This window comes from Lactuca sativa, chromosome 4 (genome assembly GCF_002870075.4).
Source record: "Lactuca sativa cultivar Salinas chromosome 4, Lsat_Salinas_v11, whole genome shotgun sequence".
Classification (NCBI taxonomy): domain Eukaryota; kingdom Viridiplantae; phylum Streptophyta; class Magnoliopsida; order Asterales; family Asteraceae; genus Lactuca; species Lactuca sativa.
Window position 1 is genome coordinate 400,187,298 of NC_056626.2, and position 18,693 is coordinate 400,205,990.

The 18,693-nt window shown below is 31.2% G+C and overlaps 2 protein-coding genes across 2 annotated transcripts; one reads left to right on the forward strand and one right to left on the reverse strand.

The window, feature by feature from the left end:
* Nucleotides 1-3,508: 3,508 nt before the first annotated feature.
* Nucleotides 3,509-7,591, forward strand: LOC111902027 (uncharacterized). The gene is made up of 11 exons (XM_023897899.3): nt 3,509-3,720; nt 3,833-3,924; nt 3,997-4,095; nt 4,402-4,506; nt 4,590-4,694; nt 4,861-4,999; nt 5,081-5,196; nt 5,282-5,338; nt 5,478-5,581; nt 6,642-6,723; nt 7,294-7,591. Exons 1-9 carry the CDS (start codon nt 3,576-3,578, stop codon nt 5,553-5,555), a joined length of 936 nt encoding a protein of 311 aa, XP_023753667.1. The 5' UTR covers nt 3,509-3,575; the 3' UTR covers nt 5,556-5,581; nt 6,642-6,723; nt 7,294-7,591.
* Nucleotides 7,592-10,908: 3,317 nt separating this feature from the next.
* LOC111902036 (inactive LRR receptor-like serine/threonine-protein kinase BIR2) lies at nt 10,909-13,011 on the reverse strand. Its single transcript, XM_023897912.3, has one exon. The coding sequence runs from the start codon at nt 12,884-12,886 to the stop codon at nt 11,081-11,083; it is 1,806 nt and encodes a 601-aa protein (XP_023753680.1). The 5' UTR covers nt 12,887-13,011; the 3' UTR covers nt 10,909-11,080.
* Between the last annotated feature and the right edge of the window lie 5,682 nt (nt 13,012-18,693).

Sequence of the window (18,693 nt, forward strand, 5' to 3'; positions counted from 1 at the left end):
AATCATGATATTTTTCTATATATAAACTAATCCATATATATATATATATATATATATATATATATATATATATATATATATATATATATATATATATATATACCTTCCTAGTTATACACTAGGCCACGTTTTAAATCTTTAAATAAACCTAATTAGGATTAAAGATTCTATTTTAGACTTTGCGAGGCGTATTGGTTCATTCAATACCACCTGGAGTCTGTATTTCACTCTTTTAGACTTTACGAGGCATATTGGTTCATTCAATACCACCTGGAGTATGTATATCATTCCTTTAGACTTTGCGAGGCGTATGGTTCATTCCATACCACCTGGAGTCTATGTTTTAATTTCTTTTAACCAGCAGGGTTACTGCTGAGGAAAAATATTATTTTCCCTATTACTTATGCTTGTAATCTTCTCACATATTCTTTAAAGCATAAACTATATTTTGATAATATAGTACTTTTGAGGGAAATTACTCCTTAAACATAAAACGGCCGAGTCTTGGTAGAAGACTGCTTTTAGTAGAGATACTCCTTGGTTTAAACACAAAACAATTGGGTCTTGGTAGAAGACTACTTTTTATTAGAAAATATGAGATTTTCTAATAAGGATTCTAATACTCTGTAAATTCTAAACCACTATCTTTCATGTGATTACTTTGAAGGAAAACATGTATTTATACCAATGTCATTAAATACTTATGAACTCACCAGCATTAAAATGCTGATACTCGCTTTCAAAATAACTTGTATTCTCAGGTCGTCAGTAGACAAGTACACTCCGGGAGCTTTTGTGAAGACAACCTTGTACCGAGCTGCACTCTATGTTATTCTCTGTATTTACTTGATGTTGTTATTAAATGTAACCTAAGTAAAATTATTACTATTAATGCAATGGTTGTTGTACTTTGATTACTATACTGCATATGTTGTGATACTTGACATGACGTCATCCACCCCAGAATGTTTCCGTCGTTCTCGGTTTTGGGGTGTGACATCAACAAGCCTGGGTATTCCAACACGATGGCTGAATGGACCCGACATGTTTAGTATTCCAACCTGGTGGTTGATTAGACCAAACCGCTTATAATACGAGGGTATTCCATCCGGGGGATGGATGGTCCCATCGTAGACATGCCTGGTATTCCAGTCTAAGGCTGATTGGACCATGCATGAGTATTTGAGCATGTTATTTGTATATGTTATAAGTTTGGGTGTTGGTACTTTGTGGGAACTCACTAAGCTTTGTGCTTACAATTTTGGTTTATGGCTTCAGGTACTTCAATGGATCTTGTGAGGGTGAAAGCGTGACCGTACACATCCTCGCATTTTTGGACTTATGATTTATGGGATACTCTGATAATGACAAAGTTTTGAAAATTATGTTGAGAACGATTCTGATTTTAAATAATGTTTTGGAAACAATGAGTTTTGTAAATACTTCCATAGAAAAAAGGTTGTTTTGAAAAGTTCAAATTTTATGAAATTTTACAGATGTTACAGACAAGCCACCAAGACCATCACAACCCACCCTTCCTATCAACCTCTCGTTACTCTTCAAGAGCTTGAAAGTAGACATTAACTATCTCAATCTCTCATTGAACCCTCTTAAAAGTTCAAACCCACCAATTCCCACATTCATATCAACTTCTTTTTCGACGAACATCAAGGTTTATGCGTCACACTCCAAAATATCGAAATCAAATAATACCTATGGTGATTACTAATTGATTTAACATGATGTTCAAGTTAAAAGTAAGGCTCTGTCTAATTGAATAACCAATTAGCTAAAATTCAAAATGTCAGGAAGTTCCCTTTTTATGGGATTTTGGCTACATATAGACAAAAGAGTTATCATTTTATCACCCGACTATCCATAGGCGAATGAATCAAGCTTTTGAGAAGGACTAAGCAACAATCTCAGTAATCATGAGAGGCACATTACGTACACACTTCAATAGTGAAAGCTAAGCTATGAAGGGGGAGGGATAAATGGGGGAAGGAATGACTTTCTAACTAAACTTGACTTACCCATAGAATGAACGACTTAAAGTGTTCATGTTTTCGGTTAAATACATATCCCTCCTTTCTAACATTCATGCGTCATCTTTTGGATTGATTTATCATCCCATACTGAATTTATGATATCTCTATATTTTTTTATCTGGGTTTCATATCTATCTTGATTGTCTTTTCTCAGGTTAATCTACATGATTTGAGTTATGCTCAACATCATGATTTTTTTATGGGTATTACAATAGGTTGTTTGGGAGCATACCTGATGGTCACAAATGAAAGGAAAGAGATCACTTGTTTAAGTTAAGCAATTGTAGATATAGGATCATGGTCTTAATATGTCAATTAAATTGCAATTTTAAGGGAACACTTTCCTGGAGTCTAGTTTATTTTTCATTGAACTTTATGTTTCTTACACCATCTTAGAAATTGCAATTTTACCTTGTGTAAGCCACAAACTCTTTCTTTTCTTCTTTTTACGCCTTGCCCCCTTTGTTGGAAGAATGAAATTTATGTCATTAAACCATGGGTGATTTTGTGTGCATGTGTTTTATGGCGAATAGAAAAGATCATGATTGATTCTGTGTATGGATTTTTGATACAAATAGAAGTCTTTGGAAGCATTTGAAGAGGATGGTGTTTTGTAGTAAACGGTGTAGGGTCTCACAAACTTAGTTCATGACAACAATCTATGACAAAACACAATGTTGCCCATAGGTAGTTATGAGTGGAGATGTTAGAGTGAATGGAGGTTGTAGTTCACGGAGTGTTTGAGGATGAGTCCCGATAAGGGAGGAGGGAGTCGTTCCCATTGAACCCACCGAACCCACTGAACCCACTGCCACATCAGCTTTTCTCTTTGATTTTTCTTCATCTTTCCGAACCCACAACACACGGAAATCCTATCTTTTTCAACCCACTCAACCCACTCAATTAAAAAAAATACTAAACAACTAAGGTACAAGTCTTAAAACATATAGTACAAGAGAAAATGAGAGAGGGAAAGTAGAGAGAGAGGATGAAGTGGGTTCGTGAAACCAATTAAACAACTCGCCAAAGAGGGAGTGGTACCGGCGGTAACTATATTGCTAATTAACATTTTACTTTGATTATTTTGTATATTTTTTTAATTAAGTGGGTTGAGTGGGTTGAGAAAGATAGGATTTCCGTGTGTTGTGGATTCGGAAAGATGAAGAAAAATCAAAGAGAAAAGCTGATGTGGCAGTGGGTTCGGTGGGTTCAATGGGAACGACTCCCTCCTTCCTAAGGCGATGGTCGGTGTGTTTTGATCTTTTAGAAAACCAAACAGAATGCAGAGAAACGGAGATCTCCGACTAGGAAACCTAAACTCAAAAAAAAAATCACAAAATAAATAAATAAAAATATTTTTTCCTATCTAAACTACTAGTAAGTATAATGTGGTAAATAAAATTTCACTAAACGATTGTGCATCCTCTCTAGATAACTAATCCACCTTCCAACACCAACGGTAATAATATTGGTTTGCTAGTGAAGGGAAAACTTGTAACTGGTAAGGGCTTGCTCGGCTAAGGTTTCATGGCGTTCTCTGCAATACCCACGACAACTTCATGGCGTCCTGTTACTGCCGATAATCCTTATACTCCCTTCACCCACCGTTCCTTAATCTCCACTCCGCGGCTGTGCCGGCGGCCTTCAACCATCATATGTTCGTCATCTCTCAGTAAGTTTCTCAAGTCCATCTCCACTCCTATCTATACAAAATCCATTTGTTGGTTCTCGAATTCTTCACCTATAACGGATTAATTTGTTTTTTTCGGGGGTTTTGATTCCAGAATCGCCTAATTCCACGGAAGAGAAGAGGGAGTTGCTCAAACAATACGGTCTCGATCCCGATGAATTTCTCTCTGAACCTACTCCTTCGAAGGTCAGTCAATCTCTCTCTGTTTCTCGTAAGTGTAAAACTGATTGTAGGTATTGATTTGAGGGTTTTATGTAGTCGAGAAGGAGTAAAGAGCATCAAAAGACTGGGAGAGGGAAACAGGTAGGAGCACCACATGAGCAAGCTAAGCCTAGGGAGACTCATAAGTTGCTTCAGGTGTGTAGAATCTGTTACTTCAATCATTACATCAATTCTCAAATGATGTAATTGATTACTATATTGATTACTCAAACATGATGATTATCTTATAGGAACCAATTCTCATAGAAATCAAAATTAATTGATTACTATGTTGTAGCTCTTCAATTTCACAGTTCCCGTGAATCTTATTGTTTTAACAAATCACTCAATTACACAAAATCTTATACAGATAACAAAACATTCCATGAATTAACAAAACCTAAAAACAGGAGAATGGATCACAAAGGGCGTTATCAAGATTATAACATTACAAAATTACAGGTTCTTGGAGGAACAGCAAGAAGGAAGAAATTACTATCACCAAAAAGCATGGATGTCCGCCCAATGATGGAAGTAGTCAAAGGTGCAGCTTTTGGTATTTTGCAGGTACTATTTCCAGTTCTACCCTTGATGAACAAGTATATAAATTTTGTATTAAAATAAGAAAAAAAAATGTTTGGTTTCTTGAGGCTGCTGGTGGATGCCCTACATCTTTGAGGCCTGGAAGATGGTTAGACTTATACAGTGGCACAGGGTCTGTTGGCATAGAAGCTATCAGCAGAGGATGCTCTCAGGTATCTTTACTTTTAAATCAATAATAGCAATCTACTTTCTTTCTTTCCAATAATAGCAATTTACTTACATATTATGAATATAATACATTGTATATATGTAAAGAAAAAGGTAAGTATGTTGGTATTATGGGAAAAAGCTTACTACTTTGTTGCAAACTTTTTTCAGGTCCATTTTGTGGAAATGGATCCATGGGTTGTATCCGATGTTCTACGCCCTAATTTAGAATGGACTGGATTTCTTGATAATTCTGTTATACACACAGTTCGTGTGGAAACTTTCTTTGAGCGCATTAAAGAATCTTCAGGTAATGCATGTAGGGCATTTTTTATAATTTATTTATTTATTTATAAAATATGAGTAGATGAAAAAGGTATTTTGTTTGCAGGAAAAGATGGACCATTTGATTACATAAGTGTCACACCTCCTTACATGGAAGTGGATTATGAGATTTTAATGAAGCAAATTTCAGAATCATCTGTGATTGGAGATGATTCTTTTATAGTGAGTTTTTTTTTTTTTTTTTTTTTTTTCTTTTAATCAAATTTTATATTCCTTTGGTATCTTAAATTTAATTATTATTCCATAGGTTGTGGAGTATCCATTCAGAACCAACATGCTGGAAACATGTGGGGGTCTTGTTAAGGTACTTCCTATAACTATTAATATGCACTTTATATTAAAATTATAATATCTACTTTATACATTTTTAATTTTTTTTTTTCATATATGCATTGAATGATTGAATATAAACTTATGGTTTTATAACTAACTGCAAATTGTAGTTAGCTGATCGTCGTTTTGGAAGGACACATCTGGCAATATATGGGCCCACATGGGCTCAGAAGAAGAGAAGATCATAAGCTTCAAGAAACTCTTCACATTTCAGGTTTTATAACATTCTTTTCACTTTCAAAATTAGAATTTTCAAAAAATATAAGAAACCCAGTTTGGAATTTTCATTTTTATATCCTTACAACACAAAAAGAATTTAAAAACAAAACCCAAATCAAGTCAAGTTTGAATCTTTACAACTTAAATGAAGCCTTATGGACAAGATGCATATTCTAATATTCCTAGTAAAGTTATAAAAACATTTAATTTTTTGGACCACTATATAATTCTTTGATTTACAAGAAGGCAAACTCTTTTGTATCTATTCCCATAAGACAAAAAATATAAAATAAAATAAAATAAAAGAAACATGTCTACAAATCTAGATACCATAAAGAAGTAGTCATACCTTAAACTTTAGACACTTTTATTTCAAACATTCCTTTCATAAGCTGCAAAAAAAACTATAGAAGAATCTTGAATTCAAGGACCCAATAATTGAAGTACAAAAAAAAAAAAATATAGAATTTATAAACTGTACTTTTAACTCGATTATGTTTTTTAGGAGTTTGGATCACAACAAGTACATAAAAATTCACTTGATAAAGGAATGGTAATTTTTATTATTATTTATTTTTAAATAATGTGGACCCAATGACAACCTAAAGCAAAGAATGCTTGTCAAAAGTTAATCTATTTTTTTACCCTTTATCTAATAACATCTCTCTGTAGAAAGAAAAAGTGCAACAGAATTGCTTGTAGTATTCCATCTTTAAAAAAAAGTGGTCACTCTTACCCTTCAAGTTAAAAACACACACACACACACACCTTCTCTTTTATACTACTCTCTTTCAAGGGAGAGATAGAGATAGAATCATAGATGCATTCTCTTCATCCCAAAACCACTATGACTGTTACAAGTCTTGTTGAGTGCTCAAAATTCTGTTTTGGAGAAGACATCTAAGAGGGGAGGGGTATTTTGGTAATTTTTTTTTAACGAGTGATGGGAGGAAACAAAAGGGTGGTTTTCTTTGGGGGACTATTGTTGGTGGGGTTTTGTTGTTTTTTGTTATTTGATGTTTCGACAATCACAACTCCGGAATTGGTGATTCCAGGTGTCACTGTTTCAAAGCCGGTGGTTGTCAATTATGTGAGCAAGAGAAGAGTACCAAATGGACCGGATCCTATTCACAACAGGTAAATGTCGTAAATACCCTCCAAAACAATTCTTTAGTGTTAAAAACGTTACAAAATGAAATTTTGCATGCATTTTTTTTATGCTGATTTGAGTCGTGCATGGGACTATTTTTTACGAATATACCCTTATGGTTTGTGTTTTCACTATGATTGAACCAAAAAAAATCGTTTTTATTTTGGAAAAACCATCATATTTGGTTGTTTTTGTGTTTTTTCTTATATTTTGGAATCTTTTATGAACTAGTAGTAATTTACTAAAAGATAAATACAAGAGAATGTAAACTCACGTATATTATTCTAATTTTCAATGGAAACTGTAAATGCATGTCATTTTTTAACATATTTAATCAAACACAAAAATTCGGTTTAATAAAAAAAAAAAACAAAAATCAAAATTGTCGGTTTTTCAGTTAAATTTAGCTTGTAGTGTGTTTTCCATATACTCCAATTTATATGTCGCATGTCATTTCAGTCTGACTGACTGTTTAAAAAAATTATCTGGATCCGACACTATAAAGGTCGTACTTCATTGTACTTTTTTTTTCTTTTAATATATTTTTTTATATTCAGAAAAGTTGGGAATGCGAGAGAAACGCCTGAACGAGCCTAAACTTAAGCTTCAAAGACTCGTGTACATGGATATATCGGATCTACAACAAGTTTTTTTTTTCTTTTTAATTTTGTTGGAAAGAAAGTAAGAATGTTCAAAGTTTGAATTGAAAGATTCATGAATTTGGGATTTAGATGAAAAGTAATGAAATCTAATTAATATAGTTCTTTTTTTTTTCTTTAAGTGTGATGGATAGGTAAAAGATGTATTTATTTGTTAAAGGTGTATTTATTGTGTTTGCTTTAGCTTTGAGCTTTATTCCTGTTGTTACGTGGGTTGTGTTCCCTAAGTAAAGTACTTTGCATATGTTTTTAGGGCTTCTCTTCTTTCAACAAATCTTCTTTTCTTTTTTTTGCATCCTTAAATAGGTAATTTTATAAATGGATTAAAATGAGTAATCTTTTTACCGTTGATTATGGTCAATGAGTAAAAAAGTTGAGATATAACAGAAAGAAGTTAAACGGCTTGTAAATGTATTTTTTAATGTCACAAATTGTACTTGCATGTACTTTGAACTAACTTTCATAAATTTTATTCATGTTTCGATTGAAGTTTTATTTAGTATGTCGAAGAAATCATCCAACTTACTTTTCTTCGATCGATATTATGGGTTTTGATTAAAATGTGGGCTTAAACATCTTATTAGTTTAGTTAAAGTCAGTTTAACATTTTAGATATTATGGATTTTGATTAAAATGTGAGCTTAAAGTTATCTTATTAGTTTAGGTAAAGTCGTTTAACATTTTATATAAATAATAAATTGGTCAAAATTTGTAATTTAATGATATTTTGTATTGAGATAAATTATAAAGAACTTATTGTAGAACTCAATTTATGATAATTACAACATTGAGATTAGTTTCCAAAACATTGATGTGTAGTTTATTATATTTATATGGATTCGAACGTCCATAAAGTTATTGAATATTTCAACAATATGATGTAATGAAAAATATTTTTTTATTATGATATAAAGAAAAAAATGCATTTTATAACGATATAAAAAATAATGGAAGTTGAAATTGAAAATACGCCATGTTTGATATATGCCAGATTGACACAAATTAAGTAATAAATGTTATGATAAAAAAAATCAAATTAAGCAGCTTAGATTGAATTAATATAAACGTAAGAATGAAAAAAAAAAATATGTTAAAATATTGTTAAAATCACATTCACGGGTGCCAATTGTTAGTATTTATAATCATCCGTTTAATAAAGACCGAAAACAAAATAAAGACAAAAAAATGTTAATAACAACAAACTATCATAGCTTTAAGGTCTTGTGTTTTATGTATGACATGTCAAAATACACACTCTTGCTGTGTTTGGTGTGCATTAACCTAAAATGGACATTAATGTCACTTGCACCCAAATATGTAAAACAATTTGGAACAATAACTTTCCTGTGTACAAAAGACATGAATATCTTTCTCAAAATTGTTTAAAACCATCATGATTCTATCTTTTCATCAATAATGTATTATCCAATAATCAAACAATATATATATATATATATATATATATATATATATATATATATATATATATATATATATATATATATATATATATATATCATTTAGATAATTATTGAAAATATATAAGAGAATAAACAAGAATAATTTCACCTGTTTGGAATTGTTCGGACAATGAATAAAGTTGGTCACACTCTCTAGTTGTCTTCTTTTTTTGTTCTTCAAATCTTTAGCTTTTCTTTACATGTCGTGTTTTCTTTTATAGTTTTTGATTTTGAAAGTTTCAAGAATTTGGGTCCAGATTCAAATTTTAAAAGCACCTTTCTTTTACTTTTGGGTTACATACCATTGCATTTGCATGCATGAGTGACCCACTCTCAATACCTCTCGTAATTTCAGGTAAATTGGTTTTCGAAGATTTTTTATAACCCAAAAGAATTATAAGTGGTCAAACTATCATAATCAAATGGCCCACTTATTTGGCAGAGTATGTAATTTTTCTTTTAATTTATATAATCAATTATATTTATTACAATATATGCCTAGAAAAATCAATGGAACGTACCATTCCTATTCATTTCCTATAAAAAGTTACAGAATTAAAAAAAAAAAAAAAAAGTCTTAACTTGAGCAACGTTTAAATATCTTAAAATGGTCATCTAAACATATATTCCGAAATTATTTTAATTTGTAAAATCGTTTTATGAATGATATTTATTACTTACTACTACACAATGAAGAACTTCATAAAAAATAATGTTATTTTACAAAAAAAAAAAAATTATATATAACATAATTTTTTAGGATTTAAAATCACATGTGGTATCATAGCTATAATATTGAATACGATCTTCAACGAGAGATATCAACTATTAAGCTTTGGGTTTTCTTAGTGGCTCATATGTTGCATCGTGTTCTTCACTTATGGCTGAGAAGTGGAACAAGGATGAAGATTCCAATAAGTGGTTTTTCTTCGAGAGAATCATGTTCATAGCGTTGTTTACCATTTAGACAAGCTTTCACCAAATATCTTATCCATAGAGTTTGAAAAGCATAGGAATAGGTATTAACAGCTTTGCAACTAGCCACCACTAGTGAGCGTGTAACTTCACAGATTAGTAAAAAATGAGTGCTAAAGGTATTTGGATCAAACTTGAAGAAGAATACCTTAAGAAATCTTTGACAAATCGATTGATTCTCTTGAAGATGTTCTTCACATTTAAAGGTATTTACTTGATTTTCTCGTTTTAATGTCTGAGAATGTAACAAACTATAATTTTTGTTCATAATGAACCACCATAATATGATACAGTATAATATGTTTTAGCAGTTATACCATATTGTGCATTTAGGTTTTTAGAACCGACAATTTGGATGACAACGGATTCCTATTTTTTCTCGTGAATTTGGGTAAATGAATGAATGGATAACAATGTTGGTCAGAATAAACTGTTATATACATAATACATAAGATCTTTTTTTTCTATACTAAATAAACTGTATGAATGAGCTAAATCATCATTTTACACTTACATATTTCCAAATAATAAATTCCACAACAGTAAAAGGTTAGTGTCTTAATCAATTAAGTCGGTTTTTTTTGGCTTAACTCATCAAGTCAATCTTTCTGGATTAAATAAAAAGATAACGTATAATTGTCCAAATTAAGTACTTTGACTAATACAACCTCATAATAAATAAAAAATAATAATAATATGCGAACATGACATGTGGATAAAGTCACATATTTCAAAACCAGCACATGAAGACAAGTAAAAGGGAGCGAGTTAGGTAGATCCTTTATGTCGAGATATGCTGACTTAAGAAGATATTACCTAAGGTCATTTTCGTCCTTCATTTTGTTCATCAATCATTTCCAAATTCCTATTTTGCAGCTTCTATTTCCAAATTTTTTTTACAAAATAAAAAAATATCATTAAAACAATAAAAATGATCTTATAATATGTACCTCATGATTTTAGAGTTTGTTTAATAGTTGTAGACAGTAAATTTCATGTTTTTAGTTTATCAAAGTTAAAGCTAAAATGGCATCAAAATGATCAAATGGAAGTGGAAGTGGAGGCTAATTGAGAATCATTTAGTATCATAAAAATAATCAAATTTCATTTATTATATATATATATACTACAAATAATAAATACTACTAACTTCTAACCCAGATTTTGAATGATACCCAAATAGCATTCTTGAAGATATATGCTGGATTTAATAGCTATAATTTATAAGCATCGAATGAATAGACATGATTCTACATGCCATAAAGAAGTGGAAACTCATCATATTGTTCAGAAAACCCTAATTCTTGTCCCATGTTCTTCAATGCTTCATAAACCTGATACATTGACCATCTTGATCTAGCTTGAGGTGTAACACAATTACCTGCAATTCCCATGAATTTCACAATTTTCTCATCATGACCTGTTCCATGAACATTCTTATCAATCGCATTCTCCATCTGTCCACAACTTGAAAGCTGATTCACCCAATCGACTAAACTACCCTTAAACCCTTCTTCAGCAGCTGTTACATTCGTGGGTTTTTGACCGGTTGCAAGTTCTAAGAGCACTACACCAAAAGCATAAGCATCTCCTTTCATGGAAGGAACCATGGTCATGGAGTATTCCGGAGCTACATAACCGAATTCACCAAGGTCACCGTTGATAAAGCTACCTTCGTTAGAATTCATGAGGGAAGCTAATCCAAAATCTACTATTCGAGCGTCGTAATCTTCATCAAGAAATATGGCGTTGGAACTTACGTTTTGATGTAAGATTGAAGGTCGACAGCCATGGTGGAGCCAAGCAAGGCCTCTTGCTGCACCAAGGGCGATTCTAAATCTACTTGGCCAATCCAGCAAGCTTGATTGTTTAGATAATGTAGAAGAGAGAGTTCCGTTTGACATGTATTTGTAAACCAAGAGCTTTTCTTCTTCTACTGTGCAGAAACCCAACAATGGAGTCAGATTAGGGTGTCTGAGTTGACCCAGTAGATTCATCTCAGCTCGGAATTGCCTCTCGTGAAGGTCGCATTTGCTAAGTCGCTTGATCGCAAGAGCAGATCCATCGGAGAGAATGGCCTTGTAGGTTGTTCCTGTTCTTGATGAAATGACGACACTCTCTTTACTGAAATTGTTTGTTGCAGCCATTAAATCGACTAATCTGACCTTCACAAGTGGTTTCTGAAACAAAGAGACTTGAACAAGCTTGTGAGTTCTCAACCTATCTGCCCAGCTACTGCTATCGTCGTCTCCGCCGATTCCGTAGCGTCTCCTTTGCTTCGATTTCGTCACGCACCACCACCACAACCCAAACCCTATTAACAACGACGCCGCTGCCCCAAACACACCGGCGGCGATGATTATCGCCAGATTCTTCGTGCTTAAACCACCGCACCTGCTAAGCGGCTCACCACAAAGTCCACTGTTCCCATCAAAATTGGACGAACCAAATCTCGACAAGCCTGGTGGAATCGGACCAGAAAGAGCATTGTTCGCAACCGAAAAATCAGATAGTCTGCCGAAATTTGAGAACTGAGGTGGTATACTACCAGAAAATTGATTGCCGGAGAGGATAAGCTTATTCAAAAACGAACAATTAGCGAGATCCGGAAGCTCTCCCGACAATTGGTTGTCCGATAGATCTAAGTTGACTAAATAAGGCATCCACTTACAAAGGTCCCTGGGTATGGAACCGGTGAGACGATTACCGGAGAGTTCTAGATTCTGTAAGCTCATACAAAACTCGAAGCTCGGTGAAATTGTTCCGGCGAGGCCTAAGTTAATAGGATTGAGCGTAAGCAAACGATTTTCCTGATCGTTCCAACAGTCGACGAAATCAAATGTGCAGACGAATCCTGGGGTATTGTTATTGAAGTTCCAGGAATGAAGCTTCAACTCTGGATCACGAAATGAATCCTTCACGCCTCGCAAACACTTCTCATCGTCCTCTGCGACCACCGACGACGACTGAGTACAGAGGAAGACAGCAACCGTGATGAGTATTACAGAATCAAAGATTCCTCTGAAACGGGCCATTGATCTAGGGTTTTTCTCCATGGGAGTCTGAGAAATTGCGTGATGTTATGGTGGAGAAGAAGGATAAGGAGGGAAGAACATTGACTTTTCTCAAGTGTGTAAAACTTTGACCGGGAGAATTAATTTTTAGCCCTTTCACTTTCCGAGAAATATTTATTGCTCTATGAAATATTAATTTCTAATGATATTAGTACAATTTAACTTTTTTTTTTTTTAAAAAAAAAAAAAATCAAAATATGGATACTATATTATAAAATAGTTTCAATCGAAGTATAATAGTCAATCTCAAATCTAGTTTTTGTTATTGGAGGCTATATTTTTGTTGATTAATCTAGTAATTCGATATAATTTAATATATATATATATATATATATATATATATATATATATATATATATATATATATATATATATATATATATATATATATATATATATATAACAGGTTTTTCTTTTTTTTCCTTTTTTTTCATTTTTTAAAAAGTAAATTACAGGAATAGTTCTTATGGTTTTAGATAATTTGCACGTTTAATCCCTAATTTATTTTTTAACTCGGAAAGTCCCTTCTATTTGTTTATGTTGCATGCTTGGTCACTGTCGTTTCTAAAAAGGCTATTTTGTAATTGATTTTTTAATTTATTTAAATAAACACACCCCAACCCCACATACACCTTACCTTACCTTATTTACCCCACCTTATTTAAATAAATTAAAAAATTAAGAGCAAAATGGGTTTTTAGATAGTACAGGAACTAAGCGCGCAACAAAAACAAATAGTAAAGATATTTCGTATCAAAAAAATAAAATAGGGACCAAACATGCAAATTAATTCAAACCGTAGGACCATTCGTGTAATTTACTCTTTAGTATTTTTATAATTATATAAGTAAGAAATTTCGTTTTATGTATTTTCGGAAAAAAGGCCAAAAAGGTTTAATTTATTGTCAAAATTTATGTGTTAGAATACATTATTTTAACTACATGTTATTGTCGTTTAATATCATTTTGAAACATGGATATTTATGTGAAATCGACAAATTAATATATATATATATATATATATATATATATATATATATATATATATATATATATATATATATATATATATATATATATATATATAGGGTTAGGTTCATTTGAGACCACTTATATTTTGTAAGACCGTGAGACGCATTTGTTTATTTTTTTTTATTTATTTTTTATTTTTTTTAGTTAATTTATGTTCCGAAAATAATATTTAAAAAAAGAATTTTTTGATTTTTCCATTTATTTTGCATTTTAAAATTATTTTTAGAATATGTACAGTGTAATATTCTATTTAGAATATTTCACGTATTTTTCAAAAAAAATAGAATTTTTTTTATTTATTTTTATTTTTTTTAGTTAATTCAAGTTCCGAAAATAATATTTAAAAAAAGAATTTTTAGATTTTTCCATTTATTTTGCATTTTAAAATTATTTTTTAGAATATGTCAGTGAAATATTCTATTTAGAATATTTCACGTATTTTTCAAAAAAAAAAACGGATTTTTTTTTATTTATTTTTATTTTTTTTAGTTAATTCAAGTTCCGAAAATAACATTTAAAAAAAGAATTTTTGGATTTTTCCATTTATTTTGGATTTTAAAATTATTTTTAGATTTGGTCTCACGGTCTCACAAAATTAGAATGGTCTCAAATGAACCTGAACCTATATATATATATATATATATATATATATATATATATATATATATATATATATATATATATATATATATGGGTTCAGGTTCATTTGATACCATTCTAATTTTGTGAGACCGAGAGACTAAATCTAAAAATAATTTTAAAATGCAAAATAAATGGAAAAATCCAAAAAATTCTTTTTTTTTTAAATATTATTTTCGGAACTTGAATTAACTAAAAAAATAAAAATAAAATAAAATAAAAAATAAAAATAAAATCCGTTTTTTTTGAAAAATACGTGAAATATTCTAAATACAATATTACACTGACATATTCTAAAAAATAATTTTAAAATACAAAATAAATGAAAAAATCTAAAAATTCTTTTTTTAAATATTATTTCCGGAACTTGAATTAACTAAAAAAAATCTATTTTTTTTTAAAAAATACGTGAAATATTCTAAATAGAATATTATACTGTACATATTCTAAAAATAATTTTAAAATGCAAAATAAATGGAAAAATCAAAAAAATCTTTTTTTAAATATTATTTTCGGAACTTGAATTAACTAAAAAAATAAATAAAAAAAAATAAAAAAATAAAAAAATGCGTCTCACGGTCTCACAAAATATAGGTGGTCTCAAATGAACCTAACCCTATATATATATATATATATATATATATATATATATATATATATATATATATATATATATATATATATATATATATATATATATATATATATATATATATATATATATATATATATATATATATATATATATATATATATGAAGCTTATGAATAGTAAACTGGACATTTTTTTGGCAGAAATGGTCCCTGCACTTTGCTCCTCTTTCTTTACCTATTTTGACATTTTTAGTCCTTGCAATCAATATTTTTATACTTTTTAGAAACCTTTTAATATTTAAAGTTTGGTCACAAAACTTTAACATTTTGACATTTTTTGTCATAGCAATCAATATTTTTACACTTTTTAGGAACTTTTTAATATTTAAAGTTTGGCCACAAAACTTTAACGGTTTGACAACTTTGATCCATTTTCTAAAATTTGTTAATTTCTACCCCTTTAATTCTTTAACCGTTTTGAAACTTCTGATCCTTGCAGTCAAAACTTTTACATTTTTTCATAAAAACATGAAAAAAAAAACAGTATGGGACAAACTCCGGGCTTTTCATCCTTGCACTTTCTACGTCTGTCATATTTATCATTCGGAAACAATATTGAAAGCTTATGGCCCCCGCGTAGCGGACATAACCTTTATAGTTTAGATGATGAAGTTTTATAATATATTATGACTATGTTTGATGTACTAGCTGAAAAGCTAGTTGTTAGCTGAAAAACTAGTTGTTAAATAAAAAACTAGTTGACAGCTGAAAAGATAGCTGATAAAAAATGACGTTTGGTAAAACTAACTGAAAGTTATAAAATGACATAAAAGGGTATTTAAAAGAATGTGTTTCTATAATTAATTAAGGGGTATATTTGAAATTTTTTTAAAAAGCTCCTAAAAAGTTATTCTAAGTAGCTTTTTAAAAAGCTAGCTTATAAGCTACTTTTTGGCTTGCCAAACATGACAACTTAAAAAAGCTTGAAAAATAAGCTAGTTTATCAGCTAGCTGTGGCGCGCCAAACACAGCCTATATGTAGTTAAGGATACATGAGTTAATCATGGAAAAAGGTTTGAAAAACAATCGATGATTATGAAGTGTTTAAGTTATTATATTTTTGTTTGATGAAGTTAATGTAAAATTGATATGTCAAAAGAAAAATGTTATAGTTTGAGGTGGATGATTGTGATTTATTACTAGTATTTAATAATAATAATAATAATAATAATAATAATAATAATAATAATAATAAGTAGTTTTTAATTAAATATATACTATATGTGTTAATTTTAACTTAACGTGGTTAGAACATATTCAATAAAAAAAAAGACAAAACTGCAAAAATGATCCATGTGGTATGTATTTTTTCTGAGGTTTAGTCCAAACCTCGATTTTTTTGGATTGGTAGTCCTTTTGAGCTAGTTTGTATGTGGAAAAGGTCCCTCACCAAATTGAAAAGACTAAAATACCTTTAATATATTTATTTTTCATTTTCTTTCCTTTTTAACTATTTTATAATTAATAAAAAAAATACAGAAAATGGATCTCTCTCTCTCTCTCTCTCTCTCTCTCTCTCTCTCTCCCCTTTACCGGCGACACAACACAAACGCTACTGCACCCCTTACCATTTCCTCTGCCTTTTTAAATTTTCTTCTCCACCCTTAAGAGGCTTATCTCCTACATAAGTTGAAACAAATAAGAGATGATGACATGTGAAGCAATAAACGAAATGTTAAGGGATTAACCTGTGTGGAGCTCCTCATCCCTACCGGCTACACATTACAGACAAAGCATTGGGGGAGGTGGAGGTCCTCATGCCTACCACCGTTATCCAATAACTCCTACTTCCAGTATTGATGCATCAGCTTTTTGATTTTTCCCTCCAGGTAACTCCTTATTCCATCATCAATTCCTAAAGGGTTTGCTATTATTGGCATTTTTTGATGCTTAGCTTGAAATAGAATGGCAGAGAAGGAAGCCCTAGATTTCGAAAACTTGGATTGATCTTGAATTTCTGGTACCAAAGCTCATGTCGGCAATGATCAGAACAAATATGACCTATACTTCAAAACGTTGGGATCACTTGTTCAAACATTGACACCAAATCCCATTCCAAAAAATTAGCGATTTGCAGGTTTCAACAAAAGAGGGATAATAGGATCAGCGTTTATCAGGCGATTGGTTGGGGAACAAGAAGACGAGTGGGGTTTTTCCGTTCTTTACTGATGAGAGAGAGAGAGAGAGTTTTTGAGGTCTCTAATCATAATAGTTTGTGCAGCTACCATCATCGTTGACCTATTGTTCATCATTTTTCCTAGGCGATCCAATGTTCATCTTTTTTTTGAACCAGGCCTTCAATCCAAAAACAATGGTATGTTGGTTATTTTTTTTAAGAACACACAAATGAAGTTCTTGATTATATTTTACTAGCCATAGATAAGAAAGGGAAGTGTTGGGCAAGAAGAAGATGGGGTGCGGTTTTTTTATTCTTTGTTGACGAGAGAGAGAGAGAGAGAGAGCCCTTTCATTTTTTAATTATTAAAATGAATAAATAATTATTAAAACTTAAAAAAAATGAATTTAGAAATAGAAAATAAATACCTAAGGGTATTAAAGTCATTTCAGTTTACCGAGGGACCAAATCTGCAACGAAACTAGCTCAAAAGGACCATGAAGTCAAAAAAGTCGGGGCAAAAATATGCATACCACAGGGACCATTTTTGCAATTTTGTCTAAAAAAATTATATAAATTATACATTATATTAATTTCATGTTCCTTACGGAACAATAATGTGATCTGATTGGACTAAACCTTTTTTTTTTTTTTACCTTTTTGGATCAGAGGATTTTCTCCCAGATGCTCATGTCTTCCTTTTATAATCATTTTCAACAGTGTTCATCTTTTTTCTAGAATCCCCCACCGCCCCACCGTCTGTCTCTCCTTCTCACATTTGGCTTAAATCGGATGTATGTATGTGTAATCCACCGCTTCTTTCCTCCACTCTCCCACCGCTCCAATCTCTATCACTATTCTCGGCTTCTCGCCTCCATCGTCGCCACAGAGAAGGATCTACTTCAAGATTGAAGGTCTGGGATCTTTAGGGTGTGCAACAGATGTCGATTGATTACACCAGAACCCCTTCATCTGCTCCAAAAAATCAATTTTCGATTTCCCGTTTCACTACTCGCAATTAGCAGTTTTCTCTGACTTGATTAGGGCTGATTTACCACAGTGGAGACAGAGACGCTCTCATTACGAGTAAAGTTTCTTCCTTTCATCCACCCACCACCACTCTATAACACCAGTCAAATTTAGGGAAAAATTAAACTTTTCTAAAATCTTATTTGGGTTAAATAAAGTATTATATACCGTAACAAGGTTTTCGGAACTATAGAGAACACTAAAATCCGAGTTATAACGAAGAAGTTATGACCAATCAAAGATCCACGACAAAACCAACAAAACGTAGTTTAGTGTAAAAAGTGAATTTAATACAGACTACTTTTTAGCCTTAATTATCT

Excerpts from the sequence above, each read along its gene's own strand:
- LOC111902027 (XM_023897899.3), top strand. The coding sequence starts at position 3,576 with ATGGCGTTCTCTGCAATACCCACGACAACTTCATGGCGTCCTGTTACT. Across the intron at positions 3,721-3,832 it reads CATATGTTCGTCATCTCTCA|AATCGCCTAATTCCACGGAA; the intron begins GTAAGTTTCTCA and ends TTTTGATTCCAG. Across the intron at positions 3,925-3,996 it reads CTGAACCTACTCCTTCGAAG|TCGAGAAGGAGTAAAGAGCA; the intron begins GTCAGTCAATCT and ends GGTTTTATGTAG.
- LOC111902036 (XM_023897912.3), bottom strand. The coding sequence starts at position 12,886 with ATGGAGAAAAACCCTAGATCAATGGCCCGTTTCAGAGGAATCTTTGAT.